This window comes from Mus caroli, unplaced genomic scaffold (assembly GCF_978045245.1).
Source record: "Mus caroli unplaced genomic scaffold, Mus_caroli_1 scaffold_7, whole genome shotgun sequence".
NCBI lineage: Eukaryota > Metazoa > Chordata > Mammalia > Rodentia > Muridae > Mus > Mus caroli.
This window is the reverse complement of record NW_028227262.1, coordinates 110530479-110547080: the sequence shown is the minus strand read 5'-3', so window position 1 is coordinate 110547080 and position 16602 is coordinate 110530479. Positions and strand designations below refer to the sequence as shown.

At 45.7% G+C, this 16602-nt stretch overlaps 2 protein-coding genes across 4 annotated transcripts in view; one reads left to right on the top strand and one right to left on the bottom strand.

Annotated features, from left to right (window-relative positions):
* Positions 1 to 11324, top strand: part of Tbxas1 (thromboxane A synthase 1) — a 168723-nt gene extending 157399 nt beyond the window's left edge. For 2 of the 3 annotated variants that reach the window (XM_021165134.2, XM_085840687.1), the window contains 3 exons: positions 6916 to 7053; positions 10447 to 10609; positions 11050 to 11324. In XM_021165134.2, the coding sequence (XP_021020793.1) occupies positions 6916 to 7053; positions 10447 to 10609; positions 11050 to 11124 (376 nt within the window). In that variant the 3' untranslated portion in view covers positions 11125 to 11324. The remainder of the gene's footprint in view (positions 1 to 6915; positions 7054 to 10446; positions 10610 to 11049) is intronic. The other variant, XM_029478679.1, reaches the window with a different exon arrangement.
* A 1945-nt stretch (positions 11325 to 13269) lies between these two features.
* The window catches only part of Parp12 (poly(ADP-ribose) polymerase family member 12), a 34169-nt gene continuing 30836 nt past the window's right edge, over positions 13270 to 16602 (bottom strand). Inside the window, exons 11-12 of the mRNA XM_021164830.3 lie at positions 15868 to 16019; positions 13270 to 14547 (exon numbers count right to left, since the gene is read on the bottom strand). Of these exons, the coding sequence (XP_021020489.1) occupies positions 14222 to 14547; positions 15868 to 16019 (478 nt within the window). The 3' untranslated portion in view covers positions 13270 to 14221. The remainder of the gene's footprint in view (positions 14548 to 15867; positions 16020 to 16602) is intronic.

Sequence of the window (16602 nt, the reverse complement as noted above, 5' to 3'; positions counted from 1 at the left end):
TGGAGAGATGTTACTTACTGGCTTGCTTCCCCTTGCTCCATCAGCCTGCTTTCTTGTAGAACCCAAACCCAAGGATGGCACCACCCACAAGGGACCCTCCCCCCTTGATCACTAATTGAGAAAACGCCCCACAGCTGGATCTCACGGAGGCATTTCCCCAACTGAAGGTCCTTTCTCTGTGATAACTCCAGCTTGTGTCAAGTTGACACACAAAACCAGCCAGTAGAGCAGTAATTGGCTGTTGCCAGTTTTATTTAACAAATAGTTTTAAATTGGGGAGCAAGGTTTACAAAGGCTGCACTTGGCAATTTGCTCATCTTGGGGCAGCCAGATCTTAGGTACAGAAATTAGCATGTGAATACAGCATTTGAATGGCAGCACCAGTCCAACCCCTGACACACTATACATAGCCAATGGGTGCAAGAATGGATCTGGGAACCAGATGCCAAGATCTCCCTTGTTGATGGGAGAGGAAGTAGGGAACCTGAATGAATGGTGAAGCTTCCTTCATCCAATGGCATCCAGTGCCTGGGCTGCTCCACACAGAGTCTGAGCCCTGACCTGGTCTGCTGTATGATCCTGGCTGGGATCTGATCTGCCCTGAGCTTTCTCTCTTCCGATGGAAGTGGGGCCTAGATATCTGTTCTGCTTCCACACAGCACGGGGGACTCAGAGGTGACAGAGGAGGAAGCACCTCTAAGCAGCTGCAGGATGAAATCTCAGGGCAGGAGCACCAGGTACTGGGCATTGCAACCACCAGCAGCTTGGGCACACGTAGCTCCATGGCCTTCCCTAAATTCCTTAGAGGAGATATAATTATCAGACAAAGTGCAATGACATATTGGTTTTGCTCATGAAAGGAACTACGAGTAACTATGGGCTCCTCTGTTTGTTTAGTTTGTTGAATCTCTCTGTTTTGGAGGTTTCTTTGCTCCTATAGCTGCTCCACAGGCACACCCAGCCTTACCAACCCCTGGCCACCCCATGCAACAGTGGTGCAGCATGGCCGCTGCAGCTGCTGCTGTGCACATGGCTAGGAATGAATGTACAGCGTGAACACTTTCTTTTCCCGTGGTTTCTTAAGAAAGCATGTTGACTTTCACATGCCAGTATGGCTTACCTCCACAGGCATCACAGACATGACCACTGTCAGTTGTTCCTAAGCCTTATGCAGCAGAGCTCAGCACAGTTTCGTGAGTCAGACAGGAGACCCAGCATCACCTAGGAGGGCAGGCCCTATTTCCCAGTTTGCAGGGGATCCCTGCTGGTCCTAGTGGATTTTAGGAAGGGCAGAAAAGGGGAGTTACTATGGCATGGTCATGTGTTTTCTGGAACTGAAGTTGGGAATTTCATATTCCATGTACTAGCTGAGTTTGAAGTTCTGGGTTTTGGAGTCAGCTCCAAGCCTCATTCTGATGGTGTCAGAGGCTTTGAATCTAGACAGGGTCTCTAGCCTGGCTTCTTACTGTTTCTGAGACATCCAAAACAGAAAGATTAAACAGAGGAGCCCACAGTTATTCGTAATTCCTTTCATGAGCAAAACCAAAATATCATTGTACTTTGTCTGATAATTATATTTCCACTTAGGAATTTAGGGATGCTTAAGCCTATCACTTGACATAAGCAGCAGCAGCAGATTCTCTTTAACATATGTGTGTATGTGTGGGGGTGCACTGTGCAGGTGCGCATGCACACATGTGGAAGTGACCAGACAATCACAGCGGTCATCCTCAGGAAGGCCACCCATCACCTTTGAGACAAGGTCTCTTTGGCCTGAACTTCATCAGTTAGGTAAGGTCACTGGCTGATGATCCCCAGTGACACTGTCTCTGTTTCCCCAGCAGTGGGATTACACACCTACCACACATCCTGCATCTAACTCAGGTGTGTGTGCTAGCAAGGCATGCAGTTACCAACTGAGCCACTGCTCCAAACACTGGATTATTTAAATTTTATAGTAACTGCAAAATAATATGCTTCTACTTAAAAACGAAAACAAACCCTAAACAATACGGAAGGAGCTAAAGAAAATGGATTTCCAGCCCTGCTCAGTGACATCCCTCGAAAGAAACCATGGCAGTTTAGGTGTTGAGTTGGCCAGTTTTCTATTGCTAGCACAAACACCTGAAATAGCTTTAAGGAGGAAGGATTTATACTGGCTGGTGGTTCCAGGACTTTTCATCCAAGGTTAGCTTGTTTCATTGTACTCAAGCCTGTGGCAAGACAGAAACTCCCCAGTGGAAGGGCATTGGGGTGAAAGGCTGCTTACTTCATTAAAGCCAAGAAACAGAAAAGGAGGAGAGAAAGACAGACAAGAGGGATAAGGGGAGAGGGCGAGATAAGAGGGAAAGGTAGAAAAGGGGGAAAGAGGGTGGAGGGAGGCGGGGGGAAGATAAGGGGAAGGGAAAGTGAGAGGGAGAGAGAAAAGAGGGAGAGGAACAAGAGGGAAAAAAGAGGGTAGGGACAAGACAGATCCTTCTATGGTAGACCCAACCTGCATCCTCCGATTTGGCCTAGTGCCTAGTTTCCAATGCCACTAAATTATGAATTCCATCAGTGGATCAATTCCCTGATAAGTTCAGAGCCCCCATGATCCAATGACTTGCCCCAAGACCTGCCTGTGAACAGTGCACTGGGAACCATTGCTTTAACACATGACCCTTAGAAGGGACACTTCATATTCAGACCATATATGGTATTCTTCTAGAAATGTTATGTCCACAGGCAAACACATATAGTCTACTTCTGCAAAATAAAACATGCTTAGACAAAAGAAACAAACAGGCTGGATGTCTTCTACCAGATGAGGAAGATGCCCAGAGTCCAGCACAGTGGTTCTCAACCTGTGGGCCATGACCCCTTTGGGGGTTAAATGACCCTTTCATAGGGGTTACCTAAGACCATCAGAAAACACAGATATTTATGATTCATAACAGTAGTTAGAGTTATAAAGTAGGAATTAAAATAATTTTATGGTGGGGGTCGAAACATGAGGACTGTATTAGAGGGTCACAGCATTAGGAAGGCTGAGAACCACTGCTCTAGGGTAATAGTTGACCAACAGTGAGTATCTTAGTTAGGGTTTTATTGCTGTGAAGAGACACCATAACCAAGACAACTCTTATAAAAGGACATTTAATTGGGGATGGCTTACAATTTCAGAGGTTCAGTCCATTATCATCATGGCAGCCTGCAGGCAAACATGGTGCTGGGGAAGGAGCTGAGAGCTCTACATCTTGATCTGAAGGCAGCCAGGAGGAGACTGCCTTCCATAAGCAGCAAGGAGGAGGGTATCTTACGAGTGGGCAGAGCTTGAGCACTAGAAGACCTCAAAGCCCACCTATACACAATGGCACACTTCCTCCCACAAGGCCATACCTCCTAATAGTGCCACTTCCCATGGGCCAAGTATATTCAAACCACCACACTGGGTATACTTATACTACAGAACTGCTCCCTTGAAAATGGTTCAAATGACAGTTTGTTATATGTGTCTACTCTCAACAAAGTAGTAAGTCAACAAACCTTACCAAGACCAGTTCTAGCATTAGAATACTCCAGAGTTATCATAACAGCTAGTAGGACAAACACCCTTATTCTGGCCAGCCTTACATGCTATTTTAAGTATTTAGAGCACAGACAGTTTTCCACTAACTCCAGGCCCTTGCTAGGGAAGTACAGAGGTGAGAAGGTATAGGAGCTGGGAACAGGCAGACAGGAGGAGTACACATCTCCTGATATCTTGGCCATGTAAAGAAACCAGGTCTTTTCTATACAGGGAAGGTGTCTCTGAGACTGACCTTTGACCCAGGGTGGTTTTCCTGATTTCTCATCTCCTGGTCTCCCCCAACACCCTCCCCCACGGTCCCCTGTTTTTGGTTGGTTTGTTTGAGAATCTGAGGGTTTTTTTTTTTAAGATTTATTTATTTTATGTATGTATGTGCACTGTTGCTGTCGTCAGACACACCAAAAGAGGGCATTGGATCCAATTACAGATGGTCATGAGCCATCATGCAGTTGCTAGGAATTGAACTCATGATGTCTGGAAGAGCAGTCAGTACTCTTAACCACTGAGCCATCTCTTCAGGCCCTATTTCATTTTCTTAATCACAGCTTCATCAATGATCAGTGGCCCAGGAGGGACAAGAAGGAAAAAAAAAAAAGCTGCCAATGTCCATGGGGTTGGATGCCCCAAAACCTTTAAGGGTCTTGATGAGGACCATGGTGGGAGAGGAGACAGAAGCCAGACAGCAAGGATGGACCACCAGATGTGAGGGAGAAAGATGAGGGGAAACTGAGGGTAACTGAGAGAGGCTTGACTCTGAATGACAGCATGAGAAAGTCAAGAATCCCCTGCACCCCCCCCCCAGTGCAAGGCACACAGAGGGCCACCAGCCTCACTTTACCTGCAAATGAGAAATGTGTGAAGTGAGGAGGGTGAGGAAGGGTTTTCAATGACTGAGACAGGAAGGTGAAGTCTGAAAGAATCCCATAGGGTACCACAGCCCCAGCCGCAGTTGGAGAGAGAGAAGGTAGAAGAGGTGCTGCTGAAGAGAAGACAGTACCTGTAACTCCACCTCTGTCCAAAACAAGGCTTTACCCCATCCTTTAACATTCTCTATAAACTCTAAGCAGAACTCAAAGGGGCTGCTCTGGAGATTAAATTATAAAGGTTACGTTTGCACCCTAAAGTAAGCAAAGAGCATCTGCAGCTCTCTACTTCTAGTTCCATTTCCAGAAACTTATTTCTAGTCCCAAAGCAGAACAGTATACTGAGAGCAGCTCAGGTTGGGGAGGTCAGGTAAGGACATCACAGGATTTGTTGAAGTCTAGGCTCCAGTGGTGGTGTGACTAGAGAAGAGGCTGGGATTCAGTGACTTCAGATACACGCGGGGCTTGAAAGGATTCAATAGCTGAAATGTGTCTGTTCTGTCTCAAGCTTGGACAGATCAATCAGCTTTGTCTGTTACTGAAGGCAAGCAGTAGTTTAACTTCTCAGTACTATTTGGCTGGATGCAGTCCTACCTCTGGCAAGAACTCGAAGGAAGAGACAAGGAGTTGTATTTGATCCGGGGGGGTCTCCATGCTCGGGTCCAAGGGAGGAATCCTAAGTGTCTTAGTTAGGGTTTTACTGCTGTGAACAGGCACCATGACCAAGGCAAATCTTATAAGGACAACATTTAATTGGGGCTGGCTTGCAGGTTCAGAGGTTTAGTCCAGTATCATCAAGGCGGGAACATGGCAGCATCTAGGCAGGCATGGTGCAGAAGGAGTTGAGAGATCTACATCTTCATCTGAAGGCTGCTAGCAGAATACTGACTTCCAGGCAGCTAGGATGAGGGTCTTAAAGTTCACACCCACAGTGACACACCTACTCACAACAGGGCCACACTCACTCCAACAGGGCCACTGCTTCTAATAGTGCCACTCCCTGAGCTGAGCATATACAAGCCATAACACTAAGGCTATAGAACTGTAGAGCCAGCCAGCTGTTAGGTTAGATGCCTGGCCCATGGCAATAAGGCAAAACTCCAGAGAACTATACTGGGTTTGCAAGTTTTAAGGAATGGAGTTCATGCACTCATAAGTGATGGTTGTTGTGAGAAGCTGTGGTAAGACAAGACACAGAACTCCAGGAACCAAGAACCGTCATCACAGACAGGCCAGGGAGGAGAGCCAGTAAAGGTGGCTCAGAAGACCCAGCTATTGTCCCACACAGTGGCTCCACACTCCTTGCAGCCTGAGCAGGCAAACATCCCATGCTGTCAAAGCAGCTTCTACTCCATCACTGCTCATGGTCTTAATCACAGGTTCCTGTCCCAAGCTTGTTCCCTGAGCATCCCAAAAGGCCCCCAGATTCCTGGCTTCTGATCTGCTCTCTTAGCCACAGCTTTAGTCCATGAGATGTAGTTATATTAGTCAGGATTCTCTGAAGGAACAGAACTGATAGAACAAAAATTGTGTGTGTGTGTGATGTTTACTAGAGTGGCCTATAGCTGTGGTCTTAGTCTAACAATGGCTGTCTCCTTAGAGAAAAGCCTAGAATCTGGGAGATTTTCCGTCCATGAGACTGGATGTTTCAGCCATCCCAATCTGCTGCTGGGAAGTCCTAGAAAGCTTCAGGTTTTTAGTCTGCATAGAAGACTAAGGAATCCTGAAGAAGCAGGCTCTGATACCAGTGAAGGGATGGTTCATCAGCAGGGTAGATGGGCTTGCCAGTGAGAATGAGGACAAGCAGGCAAAAAGCAAAGCTTCCTTCTTCCATGTCCTTTTATGTTGGCTGTGACCAGAAGGTGTGGCCCAGATTTGGGGTGGGTTTCCCATCTCATCAGACCAAGAAAAGTCCATCACAAGTATGGCCCTGCTGCTTTGGTTTTTGTTAATTCCAGATGTCAAGTTGACAACCGAGATTGGCCACTCACGGCTGATCTGCCATTAGTCGACGGCACGTAGGGCTAAGTGAAGATATAGGTTGCATGTCCACAAGGTGGGCCACCCGTTATTTTAATGATCTTATCATGAGAACCAACCACAGAGTTGTGGGCAGAGAATAGAGGCCAGACAACAGGGCTACACTACCAAATGAAAGGCGATGAAGCAAAAGGGAGAGTGGGGGTAATGAGAGGAGGCTTAACTGTGAGTGGGAACGAGAGGCAGTAGATTACCTGAATGCAGTCCCTGGAAGGCATCTCTGCAGCTCCATGGAGGAATCCATGGTTTTCAGCCCATGGGACTGGAGGCTTCTTGGGAGTAGGGGGTTTATGAGACAAAAAATTGTTTTCTGAATGGTTCACCTTAAGAGCTCTGTGTCCCATGTCTCCGACAGCACTCCATACCCTATCCTGGGTCCCATAACAATCTGAGGACCCTACCTGCTTGCACACTGGCAAGGTTTTCTGCCTCTGTCTCCCACAGGTTCACACGGGAGGCAGCACAGGACTGTGAGGTGCTGGGACAACGTATCCCTGCAGGTACAGTGCTGGAGATAGCTGTGGGTGCCCTACACCATGACCCAGAGCACTGGCCGAATCCTGAGACCTTTGACCCTGAAAGGTAAGTGAATTCCATCTAGAGCAGGGGACTGTGAGGGATGTGAGTGTATGGGATAGAAATGTTGCTATAGAGACAAAAGTCAAGAGACATGGGCATAGCCATCCTCAAAGAAAGACCACACCAATTCAGATATACAGACAGCGAGGCATCAACTCCAAAGGAAAAATGGAATGGAGAGATCTAGCCTGACAGCAGTAATGTCCACAAGGCTCAGCATCTTTGGTTTTTCTAAGCCAGAGCACAGGAGGCAGAGTGGTGGTCGTTGTTTTAGGTTTTTAAGATTTCATTTCTAGTTATATGTGTCATGTGTGTCTGTATCCAAGCATGTGCATGTGAGTGTAGGTATCTATGGAAGCCGGAAGAACATCAGGTCTCGTGGAGCTGCAGCATAGGCAGGTGTGAGCTGCCCAGCATAAGGACTGGAAACCAAACTCCATTCTTCTACAAGAGCGGTACACAATCTTAACTACTGAAACATCGCTCCACCTTGATATGTAAATATAAATATAAATGAAGATATATCTTTGTTGCATAAGAAAGCAACAAACCATCATCTCCATTCAGTGCACTCACACCAGCATAGCTACCCTTTAAGTCCATGAAATCCAAAAGACCTGGATCCTCTTCCTTTCATGGACATGGGTCTGGCCCATTGTCAACTGCATCTCTAGGCTCTGTGGTATAAATACCTGGGCAGCCCCCGGCCCCTCCTTCTGGTCAGAATCAGTCACTTTTCCTTTTGCTGTGACCCATTAGGGGATGCAGGTAAGGTGCCGCTGTAGTTTTCCCTTCCCTGACTCCATCTGAACCCAGCCCACCTCTACAACCTGCTCAGGGTCTGAGACTCAGATAACTAGCTTCCCACATCTCAGTGGGTCCCGAGAACATGGTGAAGATTCATAGACAGAAACAGCAGCCGTGGAGTTCAAAGCATCACAAGAAAGCCTAGAAGTGGTAAGAAACAAGCTGGCTATCACAGATTGATAACTGTCACTTAGCTCCACAGAACTAGGGATGAGATCTCATGGCAAGCCGAGCCATTCTTCCTGTAGTCCAAATCTTGAGGCTCCCGGGTATAAAAGTATTTTTTATTCCCTGGATGTAATTGTTGTCTTAGAGGCTTCCTTCTGAATAAACTCACTCTTTCTACTTCTTTCTGAACTCTGACTGGCTGGTTCAACTCAGCTGTTCTGGCTCAAAACTCCTCTCCAAGCGGACTGATTTTTTTTTTTTTTTTTTTTTTTTTTTTTTTTGGTTTTTCGAGACAGGGTTTCTCTGTATAGCCCTGGCTGTCCTGGAACTCACTCTGTAGACCAGGCTGGCCTCAAACTCAGAAATCTGCCTGCCTCTGCCTCCCAACTCCCAAGTGCTGGGATTAAAGGCGTCTGCTACCACTGCCCGGACAAGCTGACTGATTTAAACTGGCATCTCTCAGCTTCTAAGTGAAAACTCTGCTTGTCCTCAAACTAACTCTGGCACTTTGTTCTAATCTGGCTCCTTATTCTCTGGCTTCATCTGCCTTTGCTGACCTGCAATGGACTCATGGACAAACTCAACTCTACTGCACTACAGTGACTCCCAACTGACTGGACTCCACTGCACTGAACTGAACATACTGAACAGAACTGACTGAACACTCAAACTGACTGATCTAAACTGACTTCCATCCCCCTCTCTCTTCCTGTGCTGCTCTTAAATAGCCTCCCTTTCCTATCTGTTCTCATGAAAGTTGGGTGTATCCCATCTTGGACTCATTCTGTCAAATCTTTCTTTGACTCATCACTTGGTCTGTCCCTCAACCAGAGGTCACTTTCAAACATGGTTGCTTCCTTCTACAAACCAACCTTACCTTCATTGTTTAGGATTAAAGATGTATAACTAAGGGCATGTCCTTATTCCAGCCAGAGCAGCCATGTTGCTGGATTAAAATTCCTCTACACCCAGGCCTCAAGCTTCCCACATCTTTTTTTTTTTTTTTTTTTTTCTGATCATGGCTCAAATTTTAATGCTCAGCACTGAATATATATGGGAAAAACCCAAGGACCCCTCCCTTTGTTTTGTCTGGGTTCTGTTGCTTGTTTCAGCTGGATTGAGTTGCTAAGTAGGCTCTTCAGCAGTTCAGCTGGGCAGGCAATTCTCAGTTTTCTGTCAGGAAGATGTAAATGTAGCAAGGCCAGACTCCTGGCTCCAGTGTCAAAGACTTGTTCAGGCAGCTCAAGATTGGGGGTGGGGTGGGGGGAGGCACATATCTCTGTCAGCAGCTGGAAGAGCCTCTCAGAGAACAGCCACGCTAGGCTCCTGTCTTCAGTCTCTTTTCCATTTTTGTCCCTGTAATTCTGTAAGTATATCTTTTATTTGCCTGATGTAATGGACATCTCAGGCTGACTGCTGAATAAGCTCACCCTTACTAGTTCTTTCTGAACCCTGGCTGGCTTGTTCAACTCAGCTATTGTTCAAAAGCTGTTCCAAGATGATTGACTCAATCTGGTTTCTCACTGAGTTACTCTGCTTGGCCTCAAACTAACTCTGGCAATTTGGCCTAATCGTCTGGATCCATCTTATTTTCTTGCTTCATTTGGCTCTACTGATCTGCCCTAAACTCTAAACTCCACGGCACTACATTCACTGCACTGACTCCCAACTGGCACAACTCCCAACTCCCTGACAAACAGACTAGAGAGTACTGCTTCCCACATCTTGAACAGCAAAGCCAGGGTGGTGGGGAGGCAGCTATCAGTCTTCAATGGGATGACATGTTGGACCTCTGGGAAGGCTTCAAGGATGTGGCCAAAGTGCCTAAAAACTTTGCTGAGAGGAAATGAGAGGAGTTATGTGGTCCAATGTAAGAGGGAGGTGTGATAGGGTCAGGCATATGATAGGATCAGGATATGCTTGTCAAGCCTTGGAATTCTGGATTATGTCCTAGATTCACATACCCTTGGATAATAACTTCCTAGGTGAGGCGAGAAGGTACACTCAGCTGATTGTCTGAATGGAACAGTGCTTCTAAGACTGGGCAGAACACTGCTGAGACGTTGGTGATCAGAAGCTACCAGTTACCTAAAGCCTTAAGGACAGTCCTGGACACAGGATCTTGTTGGCCCTGACGAGGGAAGGGATCTCACATGAAGAGGTCACTCAGCCAGAAATGGGACTTTAGATCAGTGGTTCTCAACCTGTCTCAACCCCCTTTGGGGGTGACATATCAGATATTTACATTATAATTCATAACAGTAGCAAAATTACAGTTACAAAATAGCTATAAAATAATGTTATGATCACTACAACATGAAGAACTGTATTAAATATAGAGTCACAGCATTAAGGTTGAGAGCCATTGCTTTAGATGGAGCAGGTATTTCAGGCCAACTATAACCTTCACCTGACCCTTAGGTTCACAGCAGAGGCCCGGCTTCAGCAGAGGCCGTTCACATACCTGCCCTTCGGAGCTGGCCCCAGGAGCTGCCTCGGAGTGCGGCTGGGCCTGCTGGTGGTCAAGCTGACAATACTCCAGGTCCTACACAAGTTCCGCTTTGAAGCCAGCCCTGAGACTCAGGTGAGGGTCTGATATTCCAGGGTAGGGCCAACCCTGCTTCTCTGCCCCACAGTGCATCAGCTTCTGCTAGGGCCTCTCCTCTCAGGGACACCCATCTCTTGATGAAAACAGCAGCCTCCATCTCATCCTCCATGAGAAGGGAGATGAACAAATATTTTGTGCTCAAATTAAGTGCTGGCCAATAGTCCCACGTTGTGTTTTCTTATTAGCATCGCCCTCAGTTAAACAGCATATGTCCTAATGGCCACCAATAGCTTTAGAGTATTCAGCTTTTCCTATAGAAGCCAAGGGACCCTCCCTCTGGCTCCTTCCGTTCCCAAAGGTCTTGTCTCCCAATCCACAGCTAAATTTTCACAAGTCATGCTTCAGGCTAGGTTCTAATAAAGTTTTCTGGTAGATATGGTTAACTTTATCAAATGTTTTAATTTGTTCTATTTTAGGTTCCACTTCAGCTAGAATCCAAATCTGCCCTAGGCCCCAAAAATGGAGTCTACATCAAGATTGTGTCACGCTGATATAGAAGGCACGTGGGAAAGAGGAAGCACTTTGTAATGGTAACATCTGCACATCGCTGCAGGAGTGCACCCGGGATTCAGATGAAAGCCTCGTGTGGAGATGGAGAGTTTATAGGAACATGTGTCTTAGGGTGATTAAAAGGGCGCGTGGCATGTGAGCATACTTTGTCACAATTCCTAAATGTTTAATAAATGTTTACCATGCTTCATTTTGACATTACTCAGTGGTTTTCTTGGAACTGAGATTTAACAAAGGAAAGGTCATTTTGATTAAACTGAGAGTATGGTGTCAAAGGAAGTCCTGGCCTCAGGACAGAGGTATTTACAGTGCAGCGGACATAGGAACACACAGGTAAATAGTCCTGACAGCACTGGTAAAGGTTTTTTTTTTTTTTAGCTTCTCATGATTCTTGGGTTTCAGAAAAATAATGTATATAGACACTCAGCCTCCAAAGTAGCTCCAAAGCCTCATTATACTTTGGTTTCTTAAATAAGGACAGAGAAATTTATTGGAAGATTCCACAGATAGAATAATATAAGTTAAAGGACACTGTTGACTCTTTTGATAGCTGGTCCCATGGTTCAGAATCACTGGAGAAAATCAACCATTCCTGGAAACCTCCAGACCTCCCTTCTTTCCCTGACAGTTCTCCCAATTCCTGACCACTCTACAGCCACTCAGGAGGCCTAAGTGTGCAGGTCCCTGCTGAAGGAACAGTCCTGTGCAGGAGGGGTGGGCATTTGATGAAATGTGTTAGAATGATATCTAGTGCCAAAGTGTACAGGATCCAGGGCAAGAACACATACATGCAACTGATTAGAAGGCTCTGTGAGGACCCAGTTGGGATCTACTAGAAGGTTTTATGCACATCCTATTTCCTGCCTCAGGTTTACTGGTGTTACAAAGAACAGAGGGGGATGTAAGCTCAAGAGAGGAAATTGAGGATTCAAACTGCCATCAAGGGACAGGAGTCCAGTGATTCTAATGCAGTCCTGTCCCTATTCACAGCAGACAAGGCAAGGCAGGTATGCCTGGGGTCTATAAATGTAGAAACAGCCTTTTTGCCCCAACTCCACACAAACAGGCAACAGTTCAGTGGCTCTAAGACCCTCCCTAGCATTGTCAGTCCAAACAATGGTCTCCAACACTCACAAGAACAAATGCCACCCCCACCCCCACCGCTATCATTGCAAGACCAAGAGCTCAAACAAAACAGAATAAACTTTCAGAACCATCCAGGATGCAATGGAGCCACATTGGAAACCCATGAAAATCACACTGTCTACAGCTATGTGGCTGACCCTAAAGGGAAGGGGACGACTTATGTTTCGTTTAACTCATCTCTCTCTAGGCTGATTAATAACACTGCCCTGTGTAAGGCTTAAGGTCACTCCAATGGTGGTAACTCCAGTTAAATTGCCTTGGATTTAATCTTCAAGGGACATACAAGTGATACAACTCTTTAAGATGGAGCTAGCCTCCCTGCCATCTTGGGCCAGATGAGTGCATTCAGACATAGCAACATGTGGAAAACACATTGTTCTATAAGGAAACTACATTTTGTGGGCCCAAACTTATGAGTTAGATGTAAGAAGAAATAATATAAATATGCATGTGAACATGTGACCATAGTGCTAGAGCTTAGGAGGAGAAGTAACAAGTGAGGGCCCAGACTTTCAGTCCTACTGAGCCAGTGATATTAGCTCTGTTATTTCTTGCTGTGGTCTGAATGTTTCACCTTTAAACCCATGTTAAATCTGCACTCGCAAGTTGGCTGTTTGGGAGTGTGGGTTCTTTAGAAGGTGACTGGGTCCAAAACAGGACTCCCTCATCAGTGAGATTAGCACCCTCATTTAATAAAGGGTCTGGGATAGGCTCCTCTACCACCAAGGCTACTTTGAGAAGATGGCCAGCTATAAAGAATGATCATGACCAGACCCTGAGTCTACAGGCACCTAGATTTTGAACTTCCTAGCCTCCAAAACCTTGAACAATAAATACCTAGTGTCCATTAAAGCCACTCCGTTTATAATATTTTGCTATATCGGCCTACAGGACCAAGATAATCCCAACACATAGCAAAGGGCCTGGTGCCTATTGGTACTCTTAAAAACAGACATCAAAAAAAAAAATGAACTCCAGTCTTCATGTACTTCAGATTGTCTTTTATTTCCATACTCTCACGTGACATTTGAAGCACAGGTATTCAATCTCATTGTGACATAAAATCCACACCTGGAAGAGGTCCAGTGTGCTTAAGGGATTTGGGTAGAGGCACTTATGGGTCAAGCCCAGGACTTAGGGAGACACTAATGTATGTTTCCTGCCAGGGAGAGTTAAGCTTCACTTACATCAAGAACTGCCCAAGTTAGTGCCAAAGCAGGGGTCAAAGTGACAGTGATGCTGAGGCCTTCCCTGTAGTCCCCTTCCACAAAGGCCACTATGCTACTCTGACAAAAGCAAACTGGACCACAAGACCCTCCAAACCAGAATTGTTATAGAGACATAAACTCTTCACAGTTAAAACAAATCCATAAAACTGTATAAATTCTGTGCTTGGTCTTAATAAACATCAAAGTCATCAAAGAGTTAAAAATACAATACTAACATCATTATAAGTCAAACTTAGGCTCACAATCAATACTGGTAAGATCATAAGCCAACCTAAAAGGACCTAAAACCTAAAACTGTTATCAGACAAGGATTAAGATTGTGGCTTCAAGTCGGGTCTGGTCATAGACGCTTTTAACCCCAGCTGCTCAGGAGACTGAGGCAGAATATAATTTAGCAAAACCCTGCCTCATAATAAAAACATTTTAAAAGGGCTTGGGTGTAGCTCAGTGGTAGAGTGCTTTTCTAGCAAGCACAAGGTCCTGTGTTCCATCCCCAGCACTAGGGGAGAAAAAAATGTAATTTCACTGAGAAGCCAATATTAAACAAGAGTTCATTAAAAGTTTTGTTTAAAAAAAGAAAGAAAGAAAGAAAGAAAGAAAGAAAGAAAGAAAGAAAGAAAGAAAGAAAGAAAGAAAGACTTTCCAAATAGCTCCACCAGACAGACAGATGTGGCAGAAACGCCTAATGCATCCTGGCCTTTACTTACTGTCGGCTAGTGAACAAGTTGCCTAGGGCAACAAAGATGGAGGGGCTAGCTGGGGGCTTGGAGGAGGTAGAGTATTGGATGAGGTACTCGGGGTAGACCTGGTGCTTCTCAAAAACTACAAAGATGGTTGGGTCGGACATGCTGTTCACGCAGCTGTCATAGAAGGCACTGCTCTGGCCTTCCTTGGCCGGAGGGCGGACGAAGGAAGTGCTGCCCCTGACGAAGTCTCCGACCAGCACCCGGGCCAGGAACATCATGTGTGAGTGTGTGTCGGATTTACTGTAGTGGTGCGAATAGGCGGCATCTCTTGCAAAGTAGCTCCCTGAAACGATACAGACAAGCTGCACAGTGCAGTGGAAGAGCACATCCTGGCAATGGGTGATGCAGCAGCCTCTGCCCTTTCACCACCACATTCCCTGTTCCATTCCACTTCTCTGCCCTTTTCCTCACTCGTGGAGGCATCGACACCTCTCTATTCAGCAGGGCATCCAAAGAAGTCACCTAATTCATTCTATTCTCAGCTCCAATTCCAGAGAAAATCTGGAGTCTGCTGATAATTAGTTCTGGACTTCAGTTCCCCATTTATAGAATGGAGCTTAGTTGGGTGATATGGAAATGAGTAACATTCCTCTTATTGAACCATTCTATAGATACCAGCAGCTTAACATATAGAACAAGGATTTTTCAAATGGGAACCTGAACTAGAAGCTGCTCCCTCTGCATGGGATTCCCAAATCTATCACCAGCTTGTTGATCCCACAATCATCACATCCGACCAAAACTAACGAACAAACAGTACGTTTGAGTAAGACAAACAGATTCTTTTTGTTGTTGTTAGTGGTGGGTTGTTTTTTTGTTTTTTGTTTTTGTTTGAGACTAAGATCTCTCTACATAGTTCTTGCTTTCCTGAAACTCATTATATAGACCAGGATAGCCTGATACTCAAGAGATCCATCTGCCTCTAAATCCTAAGTGTTGGGATTAAAGGTGTGTGCCACCATGCCTGGCCAGCAAACAGATCCTTGAATTTTCTAAATTTGATTATCACTATGTGATACAGGAGAAACCTTCTTAGGGAGTGCTGAAGGGTAAAAAGGTACCACAGATGCCAGCTACTTGAAAAGGCCAACACACAACATAATACAATCGAGGAATGTGGATACAATGTATACAAGAACTACACAGACATATGTGTGTAAGTATATAAACACATAGTCTGCAACTTTCCTGTGACTTTCAAATTACTACCAAATACAGTTTCAAAATAACCAAGAGGAAAGGAAACTAGAACTCATGCACTAGGTCAAAGGACAGTCTCAGGACATAGTTTCTGTTCTAAGGACTTCAGGAAGGCACAGCCTAGGTGCTCAGCAAGGTTGAAAAGGTGTTGCTCTCTTTTTCCAACTCTCACTACCTCTCAGAGCATCCATTCTACAGGAAACAAGTCCCAGTGAGGCAGGACTGTCCTGTCTTAAGTTGACTGAGCTCTTGGTCACACAAGCAGAGCAATAGCCAAAGTACTGCCAGCTCAGGGTGGAGCCATTTCTCACTGGCAGCACTGACTGGCTGGCTCCAACTGTAGCCTCTGTAAGGCTGTTTTCAAATAATTTCCCAACTACTATTGGAAGCACCCCTACCTTACCTTTGCCATAAGATGTGCCGTGCAGACCACAGACCCGCCAGTCAAAGTTCTGCTGGCAGATGGCATCCACGAAGTTGGCACTAGTACCATGAAACAGCTGCCTCTCGTCTACTTCCTTCCCCCCATTTTGCTTCTGCATCTGACATTTTTGCCTAGAATGGTAGAAAAATACATGGTGAGGGAAGAAGGTGCTGACCTCCAAAGAACAGTCTCCTGAACAAGTTTTCTTTCTTTTTTTTTTAAGATTTATTTATTTATTATATGTAAGTACACTGTAGCTGTCCTTAGATACTCCAGAAAAGGGCATCAGATTTCATTATGGATGGTTGTGAGCCACCATGTGGTTGCTGGGATTTGAACTTGGGTCCTTCGGAAGAGCAGGCGGCGCTCTTAACCACTGAGCCATCTCGCCAGCCCCTGAACCAGTTTTCTAAAGCAGCATTATGTGACTAATGAGGACTGAGGCTGCCCTGGTCAATTCCTGGACGCTTAAGTCACAGAGCACAGGTTGACCAGGCCAAAGCAAAAGCAAAGCTTCCCCTCCATAGCAAAAGGCTCCAAAGGCAGACAGCTCTTCAAAGCAGGCATGGGCTCTTCCACCCAGCTCCTGAATGGAGCTGAACCTGGGAAGCTGGGAAGTAAAGTTGTAAGGCTTGGGAGGGGCATCAGCCCTCTGAGCCCATCCTCCCTTTTCTACTCTGTTTCCATCACTGCAGAATGCTATCATCCAGACCC